The sequence below is a fragment of the Oncorhynchus nerka genome, linkage group LG12 (assembly GCF_034236695.1).
Source record: "Oncorhynchus nerka isolate Pitt River linkage group LG12, Oner_Uvic_2.0, whole genome shotgun sequence".
Lineage (NCBI taxonomy): Eukaryota > Metazoa > Chordata > Actinopteri > Salmoniformes > Salmonidae > Oncorhynchus > Oncorhynchus nerka.
Genome location: NC_088407.1, coordinates 76,487,377 through 76,512,259, shown reverse-complemented (window position 1 = coordinate 76,512,259; position 24,883 = coordinate 76,487,377). Strand labels below are relative to the sequence as shown.

Sequence of the window (24,883 nt, the reverse complement as noted above, 5' to 3'; positions counted from 1 at the left end):
GCTCATTTATTCTATGAAGATGCTGAAATAAATAAATCATATTTCTCCTCTCCTGTTCCCGATTTAAACATGTACATTTGGTTTATCATTTCACTGCAATAACTGCTTTGTTCTGCAGGAGATAATATTATACTGAACAAATATATAAACGCAACATGTAAGGTGTTGGTCCCATGTTTCATGAGCTAAAATAAAAGATCCCAGAAATGTTCCATACACACAAAAAGCTTATTTCTCTCAAATGTTGGACACATGTTTATATCCCTTTTAGTTAGCATTTCTCATTTGCCAAGATAATTCAGTGATGTTTAATATATGGTATGGCTGTCCTGGCTGTGGTGGTTATACTCAGGTCAGAATGAGAGTCACTGAGATGGAGGGTGGGAAAACACACATAGAGAGATGTGAAGAGAGAGGGGGAACAGCTGCATTGCAGGGTAGTGGATATTCCAGAGGTTGGTCTAATCTCTCTTTCTCTTTCCCTCCCCCTTCCTCACTCTCTCATTCTCTCTTTCTAATAGTATTATGTTCTCCCCCAGCCAGTTTGTATTTCCTAGCAGGTAGAGACTAGAGAGAGAATCATCCTCTGTGTCTTGTTATATAACTATCACCTCGTTTTGATCCTCCCACTTCAAATGAATGAAGAATCGGCCTGGGTATGGGGCTGGGGTATAGGCCTGGGGCTGGGGTATAGGCCTGGGGCTGGGGTATAGGCCTGGGGCTGGGGTATAGGGCTGGGATTGAGACTGGGGCTGGGGTATAGGGCTGGGATTGAGACTGGGGCTGGGATAGAGACTGGGGCTGGGATAGAGACTGGGGCTGGGATAGAGACTGGGGCTGGGATTGAGACTGGGGCTGGGATATAGGGCTGGGATTGGGGCTGGGGTATAGGGCTGGGATTGAGACTGGGGCTAGGGTATAGGGCTGGGATTGTAACTGGGGCTGGGATTGAGACTGGGGTATAGGGCTGGGATTGAGACTGGGGCTGGGGTATAGTAATGGGATTGAGACGGGCTGGGATTGGGGCTGGGGTATAGTAATGGGATTGAGACTGGGGCTGGGGTATAGTAATGGGATTGAGACTGGGGCTGGGATTGAGACTGGGGCTGGGGTATAGTAATGGGATTGAGACTGGGGCTGGGGTATAGTAATGGGATTGAGACGGGCTGGGATTGGGGCTGGGGTATAGTAATGGGATTGAGACGGGCTGGGATTGGGGCTGGGGTATAGTAATGGGATTGAGACTGGGGCTGGGATTGAGACTGGGGCTGGGGTATAGGGCTGGGATTGAGACTGGGGCTGGGATTGGGGCTGGGGTATAGTAATGGGATTGAGACGGGCTGGGATTGGGGCTGGGGTATAGTAATTGGATTGAGACTGGAGCTATAAAAATGGATTTTTATCAATGAAAACGGCACTTCATTTGATCAATGGGTCTCTCAGGAAGAGAAATAAGAGCAAGATATCAGAATGTAAGTCATAATTTTACCTTCAGATGTGAATGTGTAAAAACTGTCATGGCGGAAAATGTTTCTGTTCTTGATTGCTCTTCTCAAACAAAAGCATGGGATTTGTTCTCTGTAATAGTTATTTTAAATTGGAAAAAGTAGTTTGATTACCAAGATTCTAATATTTTGAATGGTGTAAGACACTTGCATTTTCAAGAATGTTTAATGTTACGAAATTGTATTTTTAGTTGTCACTCTGAAATTTCCCCTGATGTTGGTCCCTGTACGGGGATCGCAGCCATAACAGGTTTTAACTCAGTTTTAAAATGTATGCCAATCAAAAACCATTTATTTCAAAGTTTAACAAACTATACAACTCTATGCACAGGGACTACTTTTAACAATTTACACTGAACATTTTACAAAACGAAATTTACTGGAAGAACTGCAGATGCAAACTTTGGTAACAGAATGATGATAACATCTCTGTTAAATATCTGTTCCCAATTTAGATTTACAGACACACTGGGCCACATGGAAAACTAAAGGCACAGCAACTGAAATTGACTTAGTAACAGGAAATACATTTATTTCCATGACATAATTTAAAGAGTAGTTTCAAAATAGTTTCAAATACATGCAACTTAAAAGTTACATATCACCAAATGTAGATTTGAAATCTCCTGGACACCAGAGCAACCTTGAGGGAATCATATTTGGGTCAGAAAATAATGTTCATATGGATGGGTAAGATATACAAAACCTTGTAGAGAGAATATCCAACTGACAATCTCTTAGAAAATAATATAAACTATTGGAACAACGACTTTAAAAGAACTGATGTTAGCATGGAGGGAAAGTTGAAGCATAACTAACGAAAATTACAAATGTGTGCTTAATCCATATAAACTCAAGTATAGTTTTTCCTTACCACCTAACCACTGTGCTTCTGCATTGCTTGCTGTTTGGGGTTTTAGGCTGGTTTCTGTATAGCACTTTGTAAAAAGGCCTTTATAAATCAATTTGATTAATTGATTATACACGTGTCAAAATTCACATTCGACAGCACAACGGCAGTCATGTCTCAAGTGTAAAATGTATAATGATTCAATAATCCATGCTCTCTGGGAATTCTACGAAGTCCAGAAGTTGTGGGCGGAGCTAGAAAGTTGGCTATCAGAATATTACAATGTTAACATACTTTTAATCCTGTCTGCATACAGTTGAAGTCTGAAGTTTACATACACTTAGGTTAGAGCCATTAAAACTAGTTTACATACACTTAGGTTGGAGTCATTAAAACTCATCTTTCAACCACTCCAAAAATGTCTTGTTAACAAACTATAGTTGTTGCAAGTTGGTTAGGACATCTACTTTGTGCATGACACAAGTAATTTTTCCAACAATTGTTTACAGACAGAGTGAATTATAAGTGAAATAATCACAATTCCAGTGGGTCAGAAGATAATATACACTAAGTTGACTGTGCCTTTAAAAAGCTTGGAAAATTCCAGAAAATGATGTAATTGCTTTAGAAGCTTCTGATAGGCTAATTGACATGATTAGAGTCAATTGGAGGTGTACCTGTGGATTTATTTCAAGGCCTACCTTCAAACTCTGTGCCTCTTTGCTTGACATCATGGGGAAATCAAAAGAAATCAGCCAGACCTCAGAAAAAAACATTGTAGACCTCCACAAGTCTGGTTCATCCTTCGGAGCATTTCCAAACCCCAAGAATTTACCACGTCCACCTGTACAAACAATAGTACGCAAGTATGAACACCATGGGACCACGCAGCCATCCTACCGCTCAGGAAGGAGATGCATTCTGTCTCCTAGAGATGAACGTACTTTGGTGCGAAAAGTGCAAATCAATCCCAGAACAACAGCAAAGGACCTTGTGGAGATTCTGGAGGAAACGAGTACAGGTATATCCACAGTAAAACAAGTCCTATAACGACATAATCTGAAAGGCCGTTCAGCACGGAAGAAGCCACTGCTCCAAAACAGCCAGACTACGGTTTGCAACTGCACATGGGGACAAACATCATCATATTTTTTGGAGAAATGACCTTTAGTGTGATGAAACAAAAATAGAACTGTTTGGCCATAATGACCATCATTACGATTGGAGGAAAAAGGGGGAGGCTTGCAAGCCGAAGAACACCATCCCAACCGTGAAACACGGGGGTGGCAGCATCATGTTGTGGGGGTGCTTTGCTGCAGGAGGGACTGGTGCACTTCACAAAATAGATTGCATCACGAGGAAAGAAAATTATGTGGATATATTGAAGCAACATCTCAAGACATCAGTCAGGAAGTTAAAGCTTGGTCGCAAATGGGTCTTCCAAATGGACAATGACCCCAAGCATACTTCCAAAGTTGTGTCAAAATGGCTTAAGGACATCAAAGTCAAGGTATTGGAGTGGCCATCACTTGACCTCAATCCTATAGAACATTTGTGGGCAGAACTGGAAGTGTGTGCGAGCAAGGAGGCCTACAAACCTGACCCAGTTACACCAGCTTTGTCAGGAGGAATGGGCCAAAATTCACCCAAAATTTTGTGGGAAGCTTGTGGAAGGCTACCTGAAATGTTTGACCAAGTTAAACAATTTAATGGCAATGCTACCAAATACTAATTGAGTGTATGTAAACTTCTGACCCACTGGGAATGTGATGAAAGAAAGAAAAGCTGAAATAAATCATGTTCTCTATTATTCTGACATGTCACATTCTGAAAATATAGTGGTGATCCTAACTGACCTAAGACAGGGAATTTATACTAAGATTAAGTGTAAATGTATTTGGCTAAGGTGTATGTAAACTTCTGACTTAAACTGTATTTCAAGACATGGCATATACTGTTTGGGGTGTCGTGAGATACACAATGGGCTGGACGATTCTCTTCTCATCTTGAAAAAACATATACTGAAAACTTGGAAATCAATCCATCCGCCATCATTAACACAATGATTTTTTTATAGAAATGTTGAAAGTGCGTTAGCTACTGAGAAAAACAAAATGGTCCTGTTTTTGGCTATCAATAACACCGGCACCAGGGATGGGGGTGTGACCAGGCACCAGGGATGGGGGTGTGACCAGGCACCAGGGATGGGGGTGTGACCAGGCACCAGGGATGGGGGTGTGACCAGGCACCAGGGATGGGGGTGTGACCAGGCACCAGGGATGGGGTGTGACCAGGCACCAGGGATGGGGGTGTGACCAGGCACCAGGGATGGGGTGTGACCAGGCACCAGGGATGGGGTGTGACCAGGCACTAGGGATGGGGTGTGGCCAGACACCAGGGATGGGGGGTTGACTAGGGATGGGGGTGTGACCAGGCACTAGGGATGGGGGTTGACCAGGCACTAGGGACGGGGGTGTGACCAGGCACTAGGGACGGGGTGTGACCAGGCACTAGGGACGGGGTGTGACCAGGCACTAGGGACGGGGGTGTGACCAGGCACTAGGGACGGGGGTGTGACCAGGCACTAGGGACGGGGGTGTGACCAGGCACTAGGGACGGGGGTGTGACCAGGCACTAGGGACGGGGGTGTGACCAGGCACTAGGGACGGGGGTGTGACCAGGCACTAGGGACGGGGGTGTGACCAGGCACTAGGGATGGGGGTGTGACCAGGCACTAGGGATGGGGGTGTGACCAGGCACTAGGGATGGAGGTGTGACCAGGCACTAGGGATGGAGGTGTGACCAGGCACTAGGGATGGAGGTGTGACCAGGCACTAGGGATGGGGGTGTGACCAGGCCAGGTTCAGGTTTGGTCCAGTCTGGTAAGTCTGTGGACGTTAACGTCAAGGCATCAAAGAAAACATATAAGAAATCAAAGCCTTTACTTCAGCCTCATTTTTAATATGGAAAATGGTTGAAAAATGGATCTAGGCCTTAATTTCCCCAAAATATCTATATTTTTTCAATTTGATATTCTCCTATGACTTCACATGTTGGTACTCATGGGTCCTTTTCAATGGAAATGCCCGTGTGTCACTGGGCCTTGTACTGTTGGTGTGAAAGGAGAGATGGTAAGAAAGAGTGAGAGATGAGAGACAGAAGAGGAAAGGGTTAATGAGGGAATGGGCGTATGACCCTGTACATTGCTTGGGTTACTCACTCACTCACTCACTACTAATCTAGTCACTACAACACAGTCATAATGCTCCTTCCTTTCTCTCTCGCTCTCTCTCTCTTTCTGTTTCCTGGAGCTGTGGCACATTGGCATCTCACCAGAGAGAGATGTGGGAATCTCACTATCACCTTGCTACTTCTGGCCGTTCCCTCTGACTATTCTACCCTATTCTATATTGGCTACTCTACCCTCCAACACATTTTGAACCACATGGCCCTCAGTTGGAGCACAGAAAGAGAGAAGGAGAGAGAGCGACAAGAGTGAGGAGAGAGAAGAGGGGAGAAGATATCCCTCTCTCCCTCCATCCCTCCCTCCCTCTCCTGCAGGGAATTGTGGCCTATGGATCAAGGGTTAGGAGGGGAGAGGAGGACAAGGGGTGAGAGGGAGAGTAAAAGGGAGAAGAACGAGTGAGAGTGGGGAAGGAGAGTGTAAGATGAAGAGTTTCTAAGTAGGGGAGAGCACTGGGCATTGAGAGAGAGTGAAAACGTTTGAGTATAAGGGAATAAGCGGGTAACTGGGAATGCTGCAATTATGAAGCAAGTCTGACACCACTCTGCCTCTCTCTGTCCTCCCCTACTCTCTCTCGCCCCCCTCTCTCTCTCTCTCTCTCTCGCTGTCTCTGTCTCTTTGTATCTCTGTCTCTGATGTGGAGCAGAGCAGAGGATGAAGCAGTAGAGTGGAGAGAGAAAACATGAGGCCATTCAGTGTTGCTGGTTGAATTGTCAGTGCTTTATAATTTATTTACCAGGCTACAGGTCAGTGCTCCAGCACAGACCACACAGCCATGGTGCCATCACACTGCCACAACCACCACACCCATTCTCCCCACCCCCCCTCTCTCTCTCTTCGCCTGCACTTTACTATATTTAGCCTATCCTTTTCTCATCTTTGTCCTCATGCCTATTTCTCTCTCTTTTTTTATTCTCTCTCCCACGCCCTTGAGAAAAGAGTGATGATAGAGACAAGGTGTGATGTCACAGCTAGGGATGCACATTTTGGGGAATATTCAGAGGTGGAAACATTCCATGGGAATTAACGGAAATATATGGGAATTAATGGAAATATATGCAAATGAATATTAATACCATTTAAATGTAGAGGTTTTTTGCATTCTATATATTTACCATATCATATGGAGACAGAAATAATTGCAAATGATTCAAGCCTTCCAATAGAATTTTAAAAAACTATTTATCCAGGTTCAAATCTCTGTAGGTGATGGCTTTGTTTTGGAAGGTTTGGGAATCGTTTCCTTTTAGGTGGTTGTAGAATTTAATTTGGATCATTAGCGGGTATTGGCCTAATTCAGCTCTGCATGCATTACTTGGTGTTTTACGTAGCACACCGAGAACATTTTTGCAGAAGTCTCAATTTGGTGTTTGCCCCATTTTGTGAATTCTTGGTTGGTGAGTGGACCCCAGACCTCACAACCATAAAGGACAATGGGTTCTATAACTGATTCAAGTATTTTTAGCCAGATCCAAACTGGTATGTCAAATGTTATGTTCCTTTTTTATATATATATATATATATATATATATATATATATATATATATATGTATATGTATGTGTGTGTGTGTTGAAGAGCTGCTGAGGCTCAAGCTGCGTCCCTGTCTCACCCCACGGCCCTGTGTTTTTGCCAATTTTAACCGCATGTTCTCTCTATCTTTTTCACTCTCTCTCTTTTTCTCTCTCGGTCTCTCACCCTTTCTATTTCTCTCTACAGTGAGTGACAGCTGCTTCAGGAACCTGGCTGAGGACCGCAGTGGAGTAAACCTCAAAGATCTGGTCCACGACCCATCACTGTGAGTACACACACGCACACAGACTTTGCAGGTGTTATGCCAGTTGCAGCGAAATGCTTATCCAACAGTGCTGTAGAATATCAGAACGAGTCCATTTAACAAAGTGTATATATACAGTACCAGTTAAAAGTTTGGAGACCTACTCATTCAAGGGTTTTTGTTTATTTGTACTATTTTTACATTGTTGAATAATAGTGAAGACATCACAACTACGAAATAACCCCAATGGAAATGTGTAGTAACCAAAAAAGTGTTAAACAAATCAAAATATATTTTAGAATCTTCAAAGTAGCCACCATTTGCCTTGCACACTCTTGGCATTCTCTCAACCAGCTTCATGAGAAATGCTTTTCCAACAGTCTTGAAGGAGTTCCCACATATGCTGAGCACTTGTTGGCTGCTTTTCCATCACGCTGCGATCCAACTCATCCCAAACCATCTCAATTGCGTTGAGGTCGGGTGATTGTGGAGGCCAGGTCATCTGATGCAGCACTCCGTCACTCTTCTTCCTGGTCAAATAGCCCTTACACAGGATGGAGGTGTGTTTTGGGTTATTGTCCTGTTGAAAAACAAATGATAGTCCCACCAAGCACAAACCAGATGGCGTATCGCTGCAGAATGCTATGATAGCCATGCTGGTTAACCTGTTGCGTCGAGCAATCCCGTATCCCGGAGCGTAATTATAGCCTCAAGCTCATTACCATAACGCAACGTTAACTATTCATGAAAATCGCAAATGAAATGAAATAAATATATTGGCTCACAAGCTTAGCCTTTTGTTAACAACACTGTCATCTCAGATTTTCAAAATATGCGTTTCAACCATAGCTACACAAGCATTTGTGTAAGAGTATTGATAGCTAGTATAGCATTAAGCCTAGCATTCAGCAGGCAACATTTTCACAAAAACAAGAAAAGCATTCAAATAAAATAATTTACCTTTGAAGAACTTCGGATGTTTTCAATGAGGAGACTCTGTTAGATAGCAAATGTTCAGTTTTTCCAAAAATATTATTTGTGTAGGAGAAATCGCTCCGTTTTGTTCATCACGTTTGGCTAAGAAAAACCCCCGAAAATTCAGTAATTACAACGCCAAACTTTTTTCCAAATTAACTCCATAATATCGACAGAAACATGGCAAACATTGTTTAGAATCAATCCTCAAGGTGTTTTTCACATATCTATTCGATGATAAGTCATTCGTGGCAGTTTGGCTTCTCCTCTGAAGCAAATGGTAAAATACACGCAGCTGGAGATTGCACAATAATTGCAACGGAGGACACCAAGCGGGGCACCTGGTAAATGTAGTCTCTTATGGTCAATCTTCCAATGATATGCCTACAAATACGTCACAATGCTGCAGGCACCTTGGGGAAACGTCCGGAAGTGTAGGCTCATTCCTTGCGCATTCACAGACATATAAGGAGACATTGGAACAAAGCGCATTCAAAATCTGGGGCATTTCCTGTTTGAAATTTCATCTTGGTTTCGCCTGTAGCATCAGTTCTGTGGCACTCACAGATAATTTGGAAACGTCAGAGTGTTTTCTTTCCAAAGCTGTCAATTATATGCATAGTCGAGCATCTTTTCGTGACAAAATATCTTGTTTAAAACGGGAACGTTTTTTTTATCCCAAAATTAAAAGAGCGCCCCCTATATCGAAGAAGTTAAGTGTGCCTTGAATTCTAAATAAATCACAGACAGTGTCACAGCAAAGCACCATCACACCTCCTCCATGCTTCACGGTGGGAACCACACATGCAGAGATAATCCGTTCACCTACGCTGAGTCTCACAAAGACATGGCGGTTGGAACCAAAAATCTCACATTTGGACTCATCAGACCAAAGGACAGGTTTCCACCGGTCTAATGCCCATTTGCTTGGTCCAAGAAACACGAGCAGTCTCTTTTTATTGGTGTCCTTTAGTAGTGGTTTCTTTGCAGCAATTCGACCATGAAGGCCTGATTCACACAGTCTCCTTTGAAAAGTTGATGTTGAGATGTCTGTACTTTGACTCTGTGAAGCATTTATTTGGGCTGCAATCTGAGGTGCAGTTAACTCTAATGAACTTATCCTCTGCAGCAGAGGTAACTCTGGGTCTTCCTTTCCTGTGGCGGTCTTCATGAGAGCCAGTTTCATCATAGCACTTGATGGTTTTTGCAACTGCACTTGAAGAAACTTTCAAAGTTCTTGACATTGACTGTAGAAAAGGCCCATGGAGTTGGTGGAAGAATCATTTAATTCATGGCCACTTGCTCAGCGGGGCCAGGGGTGCTTTAATTAGGTCAGGTAGAAATGTCTGACAGATCTCAACTCCATAAAAGGAGAAAATCGCCATCGCCCGATCTCGCTGCTTTCTCTTCCTTAACTCCGTCTATTCCAGAAGTTCTGTGCGTCCATGAACCCAGTAAATATACCACTTTATGGTTAAAGGAATTCCTGTCTCAGTCTCATCCATTCATCTATCACCTGACCTGTTCACCTTCACTGTCAGTCATCCTACCTGTCCAGCTACCCACACTGATTCCACTAATCTTTCAATGGTCCTTCGAGCCGGATAATGACTGAACCAAAGACAGGTGAAAAGGAAATGGAGGAGGAGAAGGAAGAATTATGTCCACTGGAAGGAAGAAGAGAGGAGAAAAGAGCAGCTGCGGGAAAGGTCTTGGAACAAATATAAGATCCAGGAGCTATGCCTAAAGCAACAAAGAAGGCTTCATCCTCAACCACCAGCAGCATCAGAAGGACCAGACAAGCACCTGGTTATCTTAAGGATTATGTGGTCGAGTTTCCCACATCAAAGGTCAAGCCCACCAGAGCTCAAAGTGCGATGGATTAATTGTACGTTTCAGCCATCAATCATCCCCTTCAAGCCAAGGACCAGAAACTGCTTTGGGATGGGAAAGTGATCTACAGGAAAAATCCATGGGGGAGGTAACTCCCACCGCAACGGTCGACCATCTTCCTGAGGCAGGCCCGTTCATCCCTTAACTAATGGGAAATCGTCGAGGCACTAAAGACGGAGTGAGAGTTCGACCAGTGGATGCCCCTTTGGAAGTGGCCATGGCAGCCGCCATTCACTAGCCCTCAGCGATTCACAGACCGCTGTCCTACGAGAGGATGAAACTACTAGCGGTGGAGGAAAATGAGCTTCAGATTGAGGAGGAAAGACGAACGATGTCTCCTATTGGATGTGCAGGCCCGTAGAGCTCCAAGGACCTGGCACAACAGCGATGGCACTGTCAAGCAAGAAGAGAATTGGAGGAGGCACGGATGGTCTCATCCTTCCTGGAGAGGAACGAACAGGGAGTTGACCTGACCACCTCTTCACATGGACCTGACCTGTCTGCCTTTCTTTCCCAATCTGCTCTTCTGGTACAGCATGGCACATAGTCCCTGAAGGCTCAGAGGTCAACAGCCAGCACGGGGAACAGGCCGCTCCGCCAACACCCTCTATACCAGTGACACAAGTTAGCATTCCTCCTTAATCTAGGGAAAGCACCCCTCCTTCGCCTTTTCGCCAATTACCAACCACAGCAAACGTTCCTCTCATCTAGGGCCTGGGCCAGGCCAGTCATCAACCATCAGGTGGGCTCTCACCCAATTCCGGCTGCCACCAATGGAGGGTCTGGGACAGGCCCAATGAGTCCACAGTGAGCTCATCAGCAGTCCCGAGTTTATCCTTCACGCAACCAGAAGAGGGAGCCAACATTATGAAACTGTTAATAGCCTCAGCCTATGGAATTCTCAGACCCAAACTGCCATGCTTTGAGAGGCGAAAGGAGAGTGAATTTGTCCTTTTGGAAATGGTATTGGAGAGCCTACTGGGTATTCAGTCATCTGTCAGAATGCTACAAATACCAAGTACTGATGGATCACTTGCGGTTTCCCAGTGCATACTAGCTGGCCAAATCCTTTATGCACTCTGCAACACCATACACTGCTGCATGGTTGAAGGTGAAGGCGAGGGAAAAGAGCATCGCTCACCAGGCCACGATCTCAGCCATAGCCTTCGGGGGAAGGAAGGAGTTTGAATGCTAGGAGGGACAGAAAAGGCCAAATCCCACTACCATGTACTTAAATAGTGAATCCAGGGAGGAACCGGGAATAAGACCTCTCTCAGGAGCAAGAACATCAAATACCAGCCATACTATTGCAATAGTAAGGGGCATTTCCTTGGCTCATGCCCCAGGGTAAAAAAGCTCACTCAACCTCAATTGAAGGCCTGGATCACTTCAGGCGAGCGATGTGCCCGTAGCCATAAGGCAGAGACCTGCACATTGAGGAAACCCTGCAATCGCTGTAAGGAAATCCATCTCAGTGTTGCATGATGTAATTCCCCAAGCACAGAAGGAGCGGAGTATGCCATACCTTGACCAGCAGAACCTGTCTCCAAGGGTCATGTTGAAGGTGGTCAAGGTCACTCTGCAAAGTGAAGGCAGGAGCCGTTCTAGATGATGGGTCTGAAAGAACAATCATTCTCCCAGCGGCCACCCGTCAGCTTAACCTGGAGGGGACCCCCGAGATCCTTAATCTCAGAACGGTGTCGACATGATGTTATCCAAGTGAAAGGCTCTGCTGTGACCTTCAGTGTTTCACCTTCAGGAAAGAGGGACGTGTCCTATAACGTCACCAATGCCTTCACGGCAGATGGCCTGAATCTCGCACAGCACTCCTACCTGGTAAGTGTTCTACAGAAACAATGTCCTAATCTCAGAGGATTGCCTCTTCCTAACCTGACCAGGGTTGCGCCACTCATCCTGATTGGGTCAGACCACACACACATCTCGTCACCCCGACCAAGCCTATACGAGCTGGACCAGAAGTTGGGCCCGTTGCTGTCTATACATCCTTAGGTTTGGCTGTGCAAGGTCCAGCCCATCTACTTTTCTCCACCCAAGCTGTACAGTCACAGCAAGTCCTCTTCACCAGAAGCAAACCAGCTCCATCCCCCTGTCCAGCCACTGACCTCATTCGGAATGTGGAGATGCTCTGGAAGATGGACACCTTCTCCAACCTGAAGCTACAGGAGGTCACCCACTCGAAACATGACTCCTATGCATTAGACCTCCTGGAGAAGCACACCACCACCACTGAAATGGATGGCGTTCAGAGGTACGCGACCCCACTGCTACGGGTGCCCAACCATCCTCCTCTGGCAACCACAACACGGGCTGTACTCCCCCTACTGCGTGGAACAGAGCGACGCCTTGTGAAGAATCCTGAGCTTGTTGAAGTTTGTGACCGAGCGATTCATGTGACGGCAGGCTATGTCACCAAAGTGACAGCGCACGAAGAGGGAAACTCACTCAGCGAATCCTGGTATCTCCCTCACCATGTTATCCATCAACACGGTGGAAAGTACAGACTTGTCTTCAACTTTTCATTCCAAGCTGCTGGTCAAAGCCTGAATGACTGTCTACTCCCCAGACCAACCTTAGGTCTTTCCTTGCTCGGTGTCCTTCTCCGGTTCCAGCAGCACTCCACAGCCAACAGTGGAGACATCAAAGCCATGTTTCATCAGATTCGTCTGATGCCTTCCGACACTACACTGCTCCGGTTCATGTGGTGAGATATGGAACGAGACGCAGAGCCCACAATCTATGAATGGCAAATACTCCCATTTGGCACCACCCGCAGTCCTTGCTGTGCCATATACGCTCTGCAGAGACACGCAGGGGAGCACCCAGACAGTGACCCTGAAGTATGGGATTCAGTGGACAATGCCTTCTATGTGGATAACTGCTTACAGAGCGTCCCATCTATGGCTGAAGAAAAAGCACTCATTGATAAAGTACGGAATCTCCTGTCCAAAGGGGGATTCGAGGTCCGACAGTGGGCAAGTAACAGAGCGGAGGTTATCCAGCACCTCCCGCACAAGCCAGGTCCAGTAGCAGTGAACTATGGCTATCGCAGTCTGTCTGGTGCTAACCCACAAGAGCCCACTCTAGGACTGAGATGGAGCTGCATACCGGACACCCTGGGGTAGAAGCACCGCTCAGCCCTGAGTACCAAAACCCCCACTCTGCGCACCATCTATTGGACCCTGGCCAGTCAATATGAACCCCTTAGGTATATCCTGCCATATACAACCCGGGCCAAAGTTTTAGTCCAGGACCAGTGGCAGAGCAGGAGGGACTGGGATGGACCAATTCATTCGGCTGACCTAGTGGAACAATGGATCTGTTGGGAAAGAGTTATCAGAGCTCGCTGAAGTCCAAATGCCAAGATGTTATGTACCACCCTGTGTTGACCAACTGGGATCATGCCCAGAACTGCATGTGTTCTGTGACACGTAGGAAACCGCCACATAAGCTCGCTCCGATCTAAGATTGGAGGATAAGGCAGGCCACACCCATGTTTCCTTTGTCATGGCCAGGTCCACCCAAGAAGCAGTTGTCAATGCCTAGGCTGGAACTCAGCGCTGTCCTTTCCGGAGACCAGTTGGCCTCTACCTTGCGAACCAAGCTCACCTTGCCAATTCAAAGGGTCATCTACTGGAGTGATTCGACCTCTGTATTGACCTGGCTCAAGTCGGAGTCCTGCAGGTATAAGGTGTTTGTCAGAACTCTCATTGCGGAAATCCAAGACCTAACAGAAGTCCAGGACTGGAGGTATGTTGACAGCGTTAACAATCCTGCTGATGACGTTATTCGTGGTAAAACCCTTGAGTGTAGGGGGCAGTACTTTGATGTTTAGATGAAAAATGTACCCAAATGAAACTGCCTATTTCTTAGGCCCAGAATCTAGAATATGCATATAATTGTCAGATTAGTATAGAAAACACTCTAATGTTTCCAAAACTGTTAAAATATTGTCTGTGAGTGTAACAGAACTGATATTGCAGGCGAAAACCTGAGGAAAATCCAACCAGGAAGTGCTGTTTTTCCTGAAAGCTCTCTGTTCCATTGCATGCCTTCCCTCCATTTAAAGGGATATCAACCAGATTCCTTTCCCTATGGCTTCCAAATGGTGTGAACAGTCTTTAGACATAGTTTCAGGCTTTTATTTTGATAAATGAGCGAGAAAGATAACATCGCGTCATTGGATGGCTGGGTGACAGCAGTGTTTTGCATGCGCCAACAGAGTGGAGCAGACATGTTCTCTCTCTCTCTCCTATTGAAGAAGCTACAGTCCGGTTGAAATATGATTGATTATATATATATATTTCTTTTTAAAACAACCTGAGGATTGATTATAAAAAAACGTTTGGAATTTTCGTCTGCCCTGTCGTGACCGCTAGAGCCTGTGGATTTCTGAAAACGCGCCAACCAAATTGAGGTATTTTGGATATAAAATAATCTTTATGGAACAAAAGGAACATTTATTGTGTATCTGGGAGTCTCGTGAGTGCAAACATCTGAAGATCATCAAAGGTAAGTGATTCATTTTATTGCTTTTCTGACTTTTGTGACCAATCTACTTTGCTGCTAGCTGTTTGTAATGTTTTGTCTGCTGAGAGAGATGTCCTTACATAAACGCTTGGTATGTTTTCGCCGAAAAGCTTTTTTGAAATCTGACACACCAGGTGGATTAACAACAAGCTAAGCTGTGTTTTGCTATATTGCACTTGTGATTTCATGAAAATTAAATATTTTTAGTAATTTAATTTGAATTTGGCGCCCTGCAATTCAGCGGATGTTGACGAAAATGATCCCGCTAACGGGATGGGTGCGTCAAGAAGTTAAGGAACTGGCTCAACCCCATCGCTGGAGCTTGGGATCACCATTCTTGTCCCAACCAGGGAACAAGTGGCCGACAGCCCCCAGTCGTGCGGCCCCTCCGCAACCAACTGAAGCTCATGAGTTAAGGAAGTCCGCCCAATGCTCTACGGAACCAGCAACAGCTTTCCCTGACCTAGCACAATCCCAAACACTGCCGGATCAGATCGCCGCCACAAACCAGACCTCAGATGGGGTGGCTTCCATACCCACCTCCCTCGCAGCAGAGACAATGCTCCTCCACCATGCACAAGCAGTTAGCTTCCCTGAGGAGCTAAAATCTCTGAAAGCCAGTAGGGAAGTGGCTAAAGACAGCCGTCTTCTCTCTTCTCTGACCAAATCCTCGGAATGATCAGAGTCGGAGGGAGGCTGCGCCAAGCAGAAGTCTTGGATCCCAATGCTATCCACCCAATTGTACTTGACTCCAGACACCCTATTACCAGCCTCCTCATCAAGAGTTATGATGAGAGGCTTCTCCACCCAGGGCCAGAGAGAGTATGGGGACATGAGGCGTAAGTACTTGGATACTTGGAGGATTTGTAAGCACAAATACGCCTTCGGGGAATGTCAGAGATGGCAGGCCGGAGTCACTGTGCCCAAAATTGCAGATTTACCCCCCTGCTCGCTTGTGCCTCCTCAAACCACCTTTCTGGTCAACAGGAGTAGATTGCTTTGGCCCCTTGACAGTCAAGCTAGGTCGTCGAGTGGAAAAGCGCTGGGGCATTCTATTCAAGTGTTTGACAACTAGATGTGTCCACCTGGACATACTGGAGAGTTTGGATACTGAAACCTTCCTCATGGCCCTACGATGGTTTATCTCCCGACGGAGGAAACCCTATGAGATCCTGGCTGACAAGGGCACAAACATCCTGGCAAGAGAAGTCAGGTTGGAGGAAGCCTTCAAAGCCATGGACCCAGCCTCCAGAATCAGCTGATGGACCAACAAATCTCATTCAAATTTAACCCTCCAGGAGCTCCTCATTTTGGAGCGAGAGATCAAATCTTTAAAGACAGCCTTACAAGTCGTCCTGGAAAAATGACTTGTGTCATGCACAAAGTAGTTATCCTAACCGACCTGCCAAAACTATAGTTTGTTACAAGACATTTGTGGAGTGGTTGAAAAATTTGCAAATAAATTCATAAAAAATCTTACAATGTGATTTTTTGGGATTTTTGTTTTCTTATTTTGTCTGTCATAGTTGAAGTGTACCTATGTTGAACACAGGCCTCTCTCATCTTTTTAAGTGGGAGAACTTGCACAATTGGTGGCTGACTAAATACTTTTTTGCCCCACTATATATGGGGCAGCAGCCTCTAATGTGCTAGAGGTGGCTATTTAATAGTCTGATGGCCTTGAGATAGAAGCTGTTTTTCAGTCTCTTCATCCCAGCTTTGTTGCCCCTGTACTGACCTTGCTTTCTGGATGATAGCAGGGTGAACAGGCAGTGGCTCCAGTGGTTGTTGTCTTTGATGATCTGTTTGTCCTTCCTGTGACATCGGAAGCTGTAGGTGTCCTGGATGGCAGGTAGTTTGCCCCCGGTGAGGCGTTGTGCAGACCACACCACCCTCTGGAGAGCCCTGCGGTTGTGGCCTGTGCAGTTGCTGTCCTAGGTGTTGATACAGCCCGACAAGATGCTCTCAATTGTGCATCTATAAAAGTTTGTGAGGGTTTTAGGTGCCAAGCCAAATTTCTTTAGCCTCCCGAGGTCTGTGTGGGTGGACCATTTCAGATTGTCAGTGATGTGTACGCCGAGGAACTTGAAGTTTTCCACCTTCTCCACTGTGGTCCCGTCGATGTGGATAGGGGGGTGCTCCCTCTGCTGTTTCCTGAAGTCCACGATCATCTTGTCTCTCTCTCTCTCTTCCTCATCCCTCTCCCTCCTTCCCTCTGCATCTCTCTCTCACCCTCCATCCAGCCATGTCAACCTCCCTCCCTCTATCCTCGCAGAGTTAAGGGTCAGGTACCAGTGTGTAACGTGCCATTTAAATAATCGAATAATCTCGGTCCAATTATTCTGGTGCCACAATTGATATCACGAGGTCTGCATCGTGTTGTGGACCTTTGAGGCACCGTGTGTGTGTGTGTCCTGGTGTTGTGGACCGTTGAGGCACCTGTGTGTGTTGTGGACCATTGAGGCACCGTGTGTGTATCCTGGTGTTGTGGACCATTTGAGGCACCGTGTGTGTGTGTCCTGGTGTTGTGGACCGTTGAGGCACCTGTGTGTGTTGTGGACCATTGAGGCACCAGAGGATGGCTGTGATAGATGACTCCATGACACCTCCCTTCCCGTGCCTAGACTGTAATGCTAGCTAAAGGCAAGGCTAGCTAAGTGGTTTCTAATGCCCAGACTGCAAGGATGTCCATGCAGGATGTACCAACACCTGACTACTACACACATACACAGTCTGGGGCTGTACACTGGGATCCATCCACTGTACCAACACCTGACTACTACACACATACACAGTCTGGGGCTGTACGCTAGGATCCATCCACTGTACCAACACCTGACTACTACACACATACACAGTCTGGGGCTGTACACTAGTACACCAGTTACACTCATAAACTTGGATACACACACACAGATACGCACACACATACACACACACATAGAGAGAGACAAACACACTGTGTGGCCCTGCAAAAAGTAGCGGCAGGGTAGCCTAGTGGTTAGAGCGTTGGACTAGTAACCGTAAGGTTGCAAGTTCAAACCCATGAGCTGACAAGGTACACATTTGTCGTTCTGCCCCTGAACAGGCAGTTAACCCACTGTTCCTAGGCCGTCATTGAAAATAAAAATTTGTTCTTAACTGACTTGCCTAGTTAAATAAAGGTACAAATGAAAAATAAACGTTTCACTTGAATTACATTACACTTTACCATGAAATGCTTACTTACGAGCCCTTTCCCAACAATGCAGTCAGAAAGTTACAATTAATTGCCCTAAAAAAATAATGCGTATGTGTGTGTTAGTGTCAGTGTAGTGTGAGTGACCGTGTGTGGCGGTGCTGTGATCAAGGGACAGGATGCTCTGAGTCGCTAATGAGTGTTGGCAGGGATAGACAGAAATAGGATTGGACGGACGGACGGAGGGAGGGAGAGAGGATGGCTCTTGATACATCACCCTTTAAACCTGTTTCACTCACTAACAGGGTCCTGGCAACGTCTCTCTCTCCTCACCCCTCTTTCTCGCTAATGAGAGCAGATGAGAATAGATGGGGGATCAACCACGCTCACTTTTACGTCTCCTTCACATGAATGACTTGGCGCTAAATACCTGTTCTCCGCTCCGGACACTGGGTTAGAGTCCATCACAAGGGACGGAGATAAAGAGATGGATGAAGAGGGACAATTACAGAGCAATGGGGAGATAGAAAGGGTAGTTAATGTATCTGTACGTCTGCACACTTGAGAGACTTGTTCAAGTGTAGCTTTTGGTGGCCTGACAGAGTAGTTAATGAGATAGAGGAGGAGAGACAGAGGCGGAGAGGGAGGGAGGCCGGAGAGTGAGGGAGGCAAAGAGAGAGGGAGGGAGGGAGAGGAGGAAGAGGAGAGAGGGAGAGAGAGTGCATAGTAGATTGAATTTATTAATGTAGCTGTCCCAAAACAGAGCAGATCTGCACAGCTGGGACTCAGCAGCTGTAGACAGGAACAGCGGTTCACACACACACACACACACACACACACACACACACACACACACACACACACACACACACACACACACACACACACACACACACCGCTCAAACTTATGTAAATATAAAACACACCAATCTCTTTCTGTCCCTCTTCCCATCTTCTGTCGTTACTTCTCTCCAGCTGTTCCGAATGTCCTCCTCCTTCTCTATCTCCTTAGGCCAGAATAATCTGGAATTTTGGGAGTAACATTCCCCCAATCAAATCAGGAGGGCATTTCGACAAGCATCACTGCTGTTATAGACAAACCGATGAGATGATACCACCTTCTCTTTTAACACCACTTTACTACTGCTGAAAGGGTCATTCCAAGTGTGTGTGTGCGTGTGTTTATTTTATTTAAAAAGTATATATATTTCACCTTTATGTAACCAGGTTAGCTAATTGAGAACAAGTTCTCATTTACAACTGCGACCTGGCCAAGATAAAGCAAAGCAGTGGGACAGAAACAACAACACAGAGTTACATGGAATAAACAAGCGTACATTCAACACAATAGAAAAACAAGAAAGTCTATATACAGTGTGTGCAAATGGCATGAGGAGGTATGGAAATTAATAGGCCATAGTAGCAAAGGAATTACAATTTAGCTGGTTAACACTGGAGTGATAGATGAGCAGATGATGGTGTGTAAGTAGTGATACTGGTGTGTAAGTAGTGATACTGGTGTGTAAAAGAGCAGCAAAGTAAATAAAAACAATATGGGGATGAGGTAGGTAGATTGCGTGGGCTATTTACAGATGGACTATGTACAGCTGCAGCGATCGGTTAGCTGCTCAGATAGCTGAAATGTAAGTCTCCAGCTTCAGCGATTTTTGCAATTCGTTCCAGTCACTGGCAGCAGAGAACTGGAAGGAAAGGCGGCCAAAGGAGGTGTTGGGGATGACCAGTGAGATATACCTGCTGGAGAACGTGCTACGGGTGGGTGTTACTATCGTGACCAGTGAGCTGTAATAAGGCGGAGCTTTACCTAGCATAGACTTGTAGATGACCTGGAGCCAGTGGGTCTGGCGACGAATATGTAGCGAGGGCCAGCCGACTAGAGCATACAGGTTGCAGTGGTGGGTGGTATAAGGCGCTTTGGTAACAAAACGGATGGCACTGCATCCAGTTTGCTGAGTAGAGTACCGGAAGCTATTTTGTAGATGACATCGCCGAAGTCTAGGATCGGTAGAGTAGTCAGTTTTACTAGGGTAAGTTTGGCGGCGTGAGTGAAGGAGGCTTTGTTGCAAAATAGAAAGCCGATTCTAGATTTGATTTCGGATTGGAGATGTTTGATATGAGTCTGGAAGGAGAGTTTACAGTCTAGCCAGACACCTACAGTGGGGCAAAAAAGTATTTAGTCAGCCACCAATTGTGCAAGTTCTCCCACTTAATAAGATGAGAGAGGCCTGTAATTTCAATCATAGGTACACTTCAACATTTCAACTATGACAGACAAAATGAGAAAACAAAATCCAGAAAATCACATTGTAGGATTTTTAATGAATTTATTTGCAAAATATGGTGGAAAATAAGTATTTGTAGTTGTCCATGTATTCTAGGTCAGAACCATCCAGAGTAGTGTTGCTGGTCAAGCAGGCGGGTGCGGGCAGTGAACGGTTGAAAAGCATGCATTTTTGGTTTTTCTAGCGTTTAAGAGCAGTTGGAGGCCACGGAAGGAGTGTTGTATGGCATTGAAGCTCATTTGGAGGTTAGTTAACCTGTTGCTCCTACCCTCTACTTTTTTGAACATTTTGTTAAAAATCGCGCAACATTTCAGCGCCCTGCTACTCATGCCAGGAATATAGTACGTTCATATGGTTAGAATGTGTGGATAGGAAACCCTCGGACTTTTTTAAAACTGGTTAAATCACGACTGTGGCTATAACATAACGTGCGTTACATCGGAAAGCGCAGGAAAACCTGATCACAGAAAATGGAAATAAATATCCTTGCGCCACTTCCAGCAATTGTTAACAGTGAGCCGAATTAGATAAGACCGAGCATTCAACTCCCACAGCATCCCCATGTTGTCTAGAGTCTTGTGAATTGAATCATCTTTGATTCTTGGTTGAACCGAAACAGGGGCACCACTTACCTCCAGTCTCCGCCCAGATCATTCTGGAAGAGCTCTCTCGTGAAATTCTTTCCAAGACGACAGCTAATGATTTTTACATCGCCTACGGATGATTTTTATCGCTTATTAACGTTTACTAATACCTAAAGTAGCATTACAAACGTATTTCGAAGTGTTTTGTGAAAGTTTATCGTCTACTTTTTGAATTAAAAAAAATGACGTTACGTTGTGAAATCGCTGTTTTTTCGTTTATCACACAGTCTACATATAACGATATCTTGGCTTTATATGGCCCGATTTAATCGAAATAAAGACCCAATAGTGTTTATGGGACATCTAGGAGTGCCAACAAAGAAGATGGTGAAAGGTAATGACTGTTTTCTATTTTATTGTGCGGTTTGTGTAACGCCGAAATGCTAATTATTTTGTTTACGTCCCCTGCTGTGCTTTTGTGTTGTAGTGTATTGGTGCATGCTATCAGATAATAGCTTCTCATGCTGTCGCCGAAAAGCATTTTAAAAATCTGACTTGTTGCCTGGATTCACGAGTGTAGCTTTAATTTGATACCCTGCATGTGTATTTTAATGAACTTTTGAGTTTTAACTAATACTATTAGCATTTAGCGTAGCGCATTTGCATTTCCAGAGCTCTAGTTGGGACGCAAGCGTCCCAAGTAGAAGCAAGAGGTTAACACGTTGTCCAAAGAAGGGCCAGATGTATACAGCAAGAGCAACATCGTTGATATATACAGAGAAAAGAGTCGGCCCGAGAATTGAACCCTGTGGTACCCCTATAGCGACTGCCAGAGGTCCGGACAACAGGCCCTCCGATTTTACACACTAAACTCTATCTGCGAAGTAGTTGGTGAACCAGGCAAGGCAGTCATTAGAAAAACCAAGGCTATTGAGTCTGCCAATAAGAATACGGTGATTGACAGTCAAAAGCCATGGCCAGGTCGATGAAGACTGCTGCACAGTACTGTCTTTTATCGATGGCGGTTATGATATCGTTTAGTACCTTGAGCGTGGCTGAGGTGCACCCATGACCAGCTCGGAAACCGGATTGTACAACGGAGAAGGTACGGTGGGGTTCGAAATGGTCGGTGATCTGTTTATTAACTTGGCTTTCAAAGACTTTAAAAAGGCAGTGCAGGATGGATATAGGTCTGTAGCAGTTTGGGTCTAGAGTGTTGATGACCGCGGCAGCTTTCCAACCTTTGGGGATCTCGGACTAAATGAATAGAGGTTGCAACAATGGCGGCAGATCATTTTAGAAAGAGAGGATGTTTTTGTGCTGGTCAAGGGCAGTCAGGTCTGGAGTGAACCAACCATCTGTTCTTAGTTCTACATTTTTTGAAAGGGGCATGCTTATTTAAGATGGTGAGGAAATTACTTTTAAAGAACGACCAGGCACCCTCAACTGACGTTATGAGGTCAATATCCTTCCAGGATACCTGGGCCAGGTCGATTAGAAAGGCCTGCTCGCAGAAGTGTTTTAGGGAGCGTTTGACAGTGATGAGGGGTGGTCGTTTGACCGCGGACCCATCGCGGATGCAAGCAATGAGGCAGTAATCGCTGAGATCATGATTGAAAACAGCAGAGGTGTATTTGGAGGGAAAGTTGGTCAGGATAATATCTATGAGGGGGCCCATGTTTACGGATTTAGGGTTGTACCTGGTGGGTTCCTTGATAATTTGAGTGAGATTGAGGGCATCTATTTTAGATTGTAGGACTGCTGGGATGTTAAGCATATCCCAGTTTAGGTCACCTAACAGAACGAACTCCGAAGATAGATGGGGTGCAATCAATTCACATATGGTGTCCAGGGCACAGCTGGGAGCTGAGGGGGGTCTATAACAGGCGGCAACAGTGAGACTTATTTCTGGAGAGATTCATTTTTAAAAGCTCGAACTGTTTGGGCATAGACCTGGAAAGTGTGACAGAACTTTGCAAGCTATCTCTGCAGTAGATAGAACTGCCAAAGGGGGAGGAGTTGCAATCTTGACGGAAAATGTTGTAGTTTGGTATGAAAATCTCAGAATTTTTGTGGGCTTCCTAAGCCAGGATTCAGACACGGCAAGGACATCGGGGTTGGTGGAGTGTGCTAAAGCAGTGAGTAAAACAAACTTAGGGAGGAGGCTTCTGATGTTAACATGCAAGAAACCAAGGCTTTTTCGTTCACAGAAGTCAACAAATGAGAGTGCCTGGGGACACAAAGGGCCTGGGTTAGCCTCCACATCACCCGAGGAACAGCGGAGGAGTAGGATGAGGGTACGACTAAAGGCTAGCAAAACTGGTCGTCTTGTGCGTTTGGGACGGAGAATAAAAGGAGCAGATTTCTGGGCGTGGTAAAATAGATTCAGGGCATAATGTGCAGACAGGGTTATGGTGGGGTGCAGGTACAGTGGAGGTAAGCCCAGGCACTGAGTGATAAGAGAGGTTGCATCTCTGGACATGCTGGTTTTTCAGGGTGAGGTCACCGCATGTGTGGGAGGTGGGACAAATGATGTATCTAAGGCATGTACAGTGGGACTAGGGGCTCCGCAGTAAACTAAAATAATGCTAATTGTCCTAAACAACAGTATACAAGGCATATTGACATTTGAGAGAGAAATAAAACGAGGCATAAAGCAATCACAGGTGTTGATTGGGTGAGCTAGCTAAGACAACAACGGGTAAGACAACAACAGCTAATCAGCTAAGACAACAACAACAACAGGTAAAATGGTGGGCAGAGAGGGTCGATTAACTACACACAGGGCCTGAGTTCGGGGCTAGGGCCGACAGATAAACAAAGTTAAACAAAGTGGAGTACCGTGATAAATGAACAGTCCAGCAGTCATCAACTATGTAGCCAAGTGATCATAGGGTCCAGTGAACAGCAATAGATGGAACAGGGAAGCCGCGGGGTAGCCATTACTACGCTAGCACCCGGGAGACACGGCGCTTAAAGTTAGCAGTCCGGGGTAAGGAGAAGCGTCTGCTCCGTAGTCCGGCAAAGGCCGGTTGAGGGCACAGCTGATGGAATTACGTCTGCAGGTCAGTCGTGGTGGTACGGCTAGGCACCGCGTCGACGAAGGGACCTGGCCAAATAGCAAAAGATGTATTGTAGTTGTGGGAATTTCGTTTGCTAGCCGGGTGATGTGCCTGGCTCAGGGCTAGCTTCGGGGCTGGGTCACTCAGTTGAAGATAGCTAGCTGTGATGATCTATGGTCGGCAGGAATCTGGCGTTGTCATAGAGAAAAACAGTCCGAGGCTGGCAGGTATTATCCAGGCTAAATAAACGCATGGTGCCTGAGCAGAGGGTAAAGGCCGCTAGCAGTGGCAAACAATGACTAAATGGCTAGTAACTTAGCTAATTATCTGGCTACCTTCTGATGAAAGTTTTGGCTATAGGGTCTAAAACAATAGCGGATCCGTGTCACATTGAGTGAGGCGGGTTACCGGAAGGTATATTTAATTTAAAATGGAAAAAGAGATTGAATAATAAATTGCAATATATACAAAAAGTAATCGAGAGGACAACAAACCACGTCTGCATCTTGGAATTCCACCTTTTTGTGTGTCTACTTTCACTAGAAGCTCCTGAGTCGCTGCGTACCTCACCCCAACACATAACATAACACACAATCCACACACATAACACAAGTGGTTTCTCTGACAACTGGATTAAGGAAATCCTGATTAGTTTTGTTGAACAAATTCTCATTTTCGAATGTCTCAATTTAGCTGTGACCCACTTTGGATGGATTTCCTTTTGACAGTAGACTGAATTCCCTCTAGAATGAGGTTTTGATGGTTGTATGTTCATTGTGTTCAATATTTCCGTGTATTGTGGTTTTCACAATTTTATGATTTAAAGAGCTGAGAAAAATGATATTTTTGTCTGACTATAGTTCTGAGGAGAAGACTTCAAACTGGTCTTTACTGTGTCGTTCTTGCCCTGTTGTGGTAAATACGTCTTCCACTGGTAGGCGCCAGTGGACATGATTTGAACTAACAGT

General features: G+C 45.5%; 1 protein-coding gene across 4 annotated transcripts in view; it reads left to right on the top strand.

The window, feature by feature from the left end:
* gphna (gephyrin a) overlaps window positions 1-24,883 on the top strand; it is a 117,361-nt gene that overhangs the window by 21,127 nt on the left and 71,351 nt on the right. For all 4 annotated transcript variants that reach the window (XM_065025804.1, XM_065025803.1, XM_029675876.2 and 1 more), the window contains exon 2: window positions 7,318-7,396. In XM_065025804.1, coding sequence (XP_064881876.1) covers window positions 7,318-7,396 — 79 coding nt within the window. The remainder of the gene's footprint in view (window positions 1-7,317; window positions 7,397-24,883) is intronic.